General features: G+C 51.6%; 1 protein-coding gene across 2 annotated transcripts; it reads right to left on the reverse strand.

The window, feature by feature from the left end:
* Window positions 1-354: 354 nt before the first annotated feature.
* LOC308252900 (mitochondrial fission regulator 1-like) lies at window positions 355-1,384 on the reverse strand (the record flags this gene model as incomplete). 2 transcript variants are annotated; one of them, XM_080677755.1, is made up of 2 exons in its annotated part: window positions 565-798; window positions 908-1,384. In XM_080677755.1, 2 exons carry the CDS (start codon window positions 1,382-1,384, stop codon window positions 685-687), a joined length of 591 nt encoding a protein of 196 aa, XP_080533881.1. In that variant the 3' UTR covers window positions 565-684. The 2 variants fall into 2 exon arrangements, with proteins under 2 accessions (XP_080533880.1, XP_080533881.1); XM_080677754.1 differs by having other exon boundaries at window positions 355-1,384.
* Between the last annotated feature and the right edge of the window lie 3,291 nt (window positions 1,385-4,675).

Consider the following 4,675-nt stretch of genomic DNA (forward strand, 5'->3'; position numbering starts at 1 on the left):
ACACGTGAAGAGGGTGATTGCTGGGCATTGGTGTTGGTTTGTGATGGAGCAGCATGAGATTTTTCCTGCCCTGTGAACATGTACATAAACACTGATAGCTCTCTCTGCTGCAAGAAAGCTGCTAAGAGTAATTGACAGCTGGGCACAAAGTGTCCGGTAAGACCAGTTATAGGGTCTTATGCAGTGAAGTAAGCCATTCAGGACCTATTTTCACACAAGGGCAAGGAAAAACCAGAAACTTCTAGCTCAGCCTTTAGATCGAAACATTCCAATCTATACATTTACCTATAACAAGTGTCTCAGCTCACAATAGGCCTTAGCTTCTGCAAAGGTTTGAAGTATGGGAAACAAATAATCCAGCTCTTTTCTTTCAGTCCAAGCTCTAGCTTTCGGGAAGACTGTTGCAGAAAACTTCTAATGCAGAGACAGAAACATCTGCGGTGAGGAAGGCAGCTACTGGAGGAATTTCAGGAGCAGGAGACTGAGTGTGCAGAGCTGAGTGCTGTCAGTTTCCTTTTCTACTGAAATCTTCTTCCTTCAGAGCAAACTTCCTTCTTGGAACCTCAGAAATAAGGATGGCAGGGTCCTCCTCCTTCAGTAAACTCCGGTTCAGATCTTGACTCTGTTTCATCCGGTGAAAGTCCTTCAGGATCCCCATCATATCTGCAAAGCTGCTGGCCTTGGTCAGAGAGACACAGTCATCCTCTTCAGATGAGCTGCAGATAGCTTTGTGTTCCAGTTTGCAACATTCAGGGCTGGCAGAACAAAGCAGGGGGACTGATGGAAGCTCGGGGACCCCTACCTCGCTTTCCTCAGTGATGCCACTAATGACAATGGAAGTTGTAGAGTGGAATGAGGATCCAAAACAAGGTAAGGGAGAAGAGACATTTGAACTTCCTGGAGATAAGAAATGTGGCGTTAATGAAGCTGAAGCTGTATCAGCTGCCACTATTTTAGCAATCTGGCTGCGCAGGTGGCTCAGCTCATCCTGCAGCTCTGTGGTGCGGCTCAGGGCTGGCAGGGCTGGCTTCTTCAAGGTCAGGAGCCTCTCCTCGGACCCACGCAGGTTGGGCACTGAGGCATTGCGCTGCATGACAATCAGAGGGCTGGGCTTCCAAGTGTGCCTCAGGGGGCGTGTATCACTCCTGACTCGGGCGAATGTCTCCTCTTCATCTGCAGCAATCCAGGCGATGTCAGCCAAAGTAGGGACTGGGGGCACATTTCTCAGACACAGATCAGAGACATTGGGCAGGGTCTCAAAGGACGCCCGGGGACATGGCTTTAGGGGCAGATTGGTCCCAATTCTTCTCACTACACTGCGAGCAGCCCCATGCGGCTTATTTTGCCAGATTGGGATGGTCACATTGGCTTCCATTCCCAACATCTCAACCGGCTCCTGCACTTGAAGGACAAGGCAGCTTGTGGAGGCGTGATTCCTTCATATCAGGCCATCTTACATAACACCAGAGTTCTCTTCCTAAGACTCCGGCTCCCGGATTCCCTCACCTCACAGCCACTCCTACTACGGCCACCATTGGTGTTTTAATAGGGATTGCATTGAATCTGTAGATTGCCTTGGGTAGTATGGACATTTTAATGATGTTGATTCTACCAATCCATGAGCACAGTATATTCTTCCACTTGTTTTTATCTTCCCTGATCTCTTTTTTCAACGTCCTGTAGTTTTCCGCATATAGGTCTTTTACCTCCTTGGTTAGGTTTATTCCAAAGTATCTTAATTTTTTTGTTGCAGTGGTAAATGGGATTGTTCGTTTAGTTTCTCTTTCTGAGAATTCATTATTGGTGTATAAAAAAGCCATCGATTTTTGGGTGTTGATTTTGTATCCTGCTACATTGCCAAATTCATTTAAATTAAATCTAGTAGTTTTTTGGTGAAGTCTTTGGGGTTTACTATGTATAATATCATGTCATCTGCAAATAATGGCAGTTTTACTTCCTCCTTTCCAATTTGAACAGCTTTTATTTCTTCTTCTTGTCTGATTACTGTGACTAGGAATTCCAGTACTATCCTATCTAATAAAGAGGGAATATGCTAATTGACCATCACACCCTCACAAAGATGGCGGCACCGACAGCCAATAAGGAGGGTTATGCTAATTGACTATCACGCCCTCAAAGATGGCGGCACCCACAGTCACAAGATGGAGGCGCCCACATCCACAAGATGGCGGCGCCCAGTCCCCTCAGTCCCACTGGGGCGGCAGGCCTATGGCACGTGCCTGCCTCTGGAGTCCCCCAATCCCCTCAGCCCCCCAGCCACCAATGGCCAGCCTGAGGCACAAACAAGCTTCAGATGGCAGCCGCCCAGCCACCCAGGGCCAGCCCAAGGTGCAGGCAAGCCTCAGATGGCGCTGCCCAGCTGATGCCCGAGGTGCAGGCAAGCTTCAGGTGGCGGCTGCCCAGCCAATGCCCGAGGCGCAGGCAAGCTTCAGATGGCGGCTGCCCAGCCAACACCAGAGGTGCAGGCAAGCCTTGGATGGTGGCTGCCCAGCTGCCCAGGGCCAGCCTGAGGCACAGGTAACCAGGGCTGGGCCAAGGCTTGTGCTGCCAGCAGTGGCAGCAGCAGAGGTGTAATGGGGCATCGCCTTCCCCTGATTGCCGGGTCACCTCCTGCCCCTGAGGGTTCCCGGACTATGAGAGGGGGCAGGCTGGGCTGAGGGACCCCCTCCAGTGCATGAATTTTCATGCGACGGGTCTCTAGTGTTGAATAAGAGTGGTGAAAGTGGGCATCCTTGTCTTGTTCCAGTTCTTAGGGGAAATGGTTTTAGTTTTTGCCCATTGAGTATGATGTTGACTGTAGGCTTGTCATATATGGCCTTTATTATGTTGAGATATGCTCCCTCCATTCCCACTTTGCTGAGAGATTTTATTAAATACTAGAGGCCTGGTGCACAAAATTCGTGCATGGTGGGGGGTGTCCCTCAGCCCAGCCTGCACCCTCTCCAATCTGGCTCCCAACTGCTCGCCTGCTTGCCTTCCTAATTGCCCCTAATCGCTTCTGCCTACCAGCCTGATCACCCCCTAACCACTCCCCTGCCAGCCTGATTGATGCCTAACTGCTCCCCTGCCAGCCAGTTTGCCCCTAAATGCCTTCCCCTCTGCAGGCCGGGTCACCCCTAACTGCCCTCCCCTGCAGACCTGGTCCCCCCCAACTGCTCTCCCCTGCAGGCCTGGGTCCCCCCCAACTGCCCTTCCCTGCAGACCCAGTCACCTCCAACATCCCTCCTCTGCCAGGTGGGTCACCCCTAACTGCCCTCCCCAGCAGGCTTGATCACCCCAACTGCCCTCCATTGCAGGCCTGGTCCCTCCCAACTGCCCTCCCCTGCTGGCCTGATCGCCCACAACTTCCCTCCCTTGCAGGCTTGGTTCCTCCCAACTGCCCTCCCCTGCTGGCCATCTTGTGGTGGCCATCTTGTGTCCACATGGGGGCAGGATCTTTGACCACATGGGGGTAGCCATTTTGTGTGTTGGAGTGATGGTCAATCTGCATATTACTCTTTTATTAGATAGGATAGAGGCCTGGTGCATGGGTGGGGGCCAGCTGGTTTGCCCTGAAGGGTGTCCTGGATCAGGGTGGGGGTTCCCTTGGGGTGTGGGGCGGCCTGGGCGAGGGGCCTGTGGTGCTTTGCAGGCCGGCCACGCATCCCGGCGACCCAAGCAGAGGCCCTGGGATCTGGGATTTATTTATCTTCTAGCATTGAAACTTTGTAGCCTGGAGTGGAGCCAAGCCTTCTCCTCGCTCCGTGGTGGCAGCCATTTCTGTTGGGATTTATGTATCTTCTATAATTGAAACTTTGTAGCCTTAAGCACAGGCCAAAGCAGGCCAGGGCTGCAGAAGCTTGGCTTCCTCCATTGCCGCGGGCAACCCTAGCCTCCTGCTCTCTCCAGCTCCATGGCTGCCGACATTTCTGTGGGCTTTATTTATCTTCTATAATTGAAACTTTGTAGCATTGAGTGGAGGCCTGGGCCGGCAAGGGCAGGCGGAAAGCTTGGCTTCCTCCATTGCCAGGGAAATCCAAGCCTCCCTCCTGCTTTCTGTGGCTGCAGCCATCTTGGTTGGGTTTATTTGCATATTACCTCCTGATTGGCTGGTGGGCGTGGCTGGTGGGCGTGGCTGGTGGGTGTGGTGGAGGTATGGTCAATTTGCATATTACTCTTTTATTAGATAGGACTAGAGGCCTGATGCATGAAAATTCATGCAAAAGTAGGCCTTCCTTCCCCCAGCTGCCGGCATTGGCTTCCCTCCGGCACCTGGGACCCCGGTGGCTTCCCTCCGGCTGCCAGCTGACACCCGGGACCTGGGTGGCTTCCCTCCAGATGATGGCTGGCACCCGGGACCCAGAACCCGGAACCCGGGTTCCGATCCTGGCTTTGTCTGAAAGGACATCCTTAGTACCCTTTTATTATTATAGATGGGTGTTGGATTTTTCAAATGCTTTTTCTGCATTGATTGATCTGATCATGTGACTTTTATCTCTCATTTTGCTTATGTGATGTATCACGTTTATTGATTTGCAAATGTTGTATCATGCTTGCATTCTTGGAACAAATCCCACTTGGTCATAGTGTGTGATCTTTCCAATATATTGCTGGATCCGATTTGCTTATATTCTGTTGAGGATTTTAGCATCTATGTTCATCAGGGAAATTGGCC

The sequence above is a fragment of the Plecotus auritus genome (genome assembly GCF_963455305.1).
Source record: "Plecotus auritus genome assembly, chromosome: 1".
Lineage (NCBI taxonomy): Eukaryota > Metazoa > Chordata > Mammalia > Chiroptera > Vespertilionidae > Plecotus > Plecotus auritus.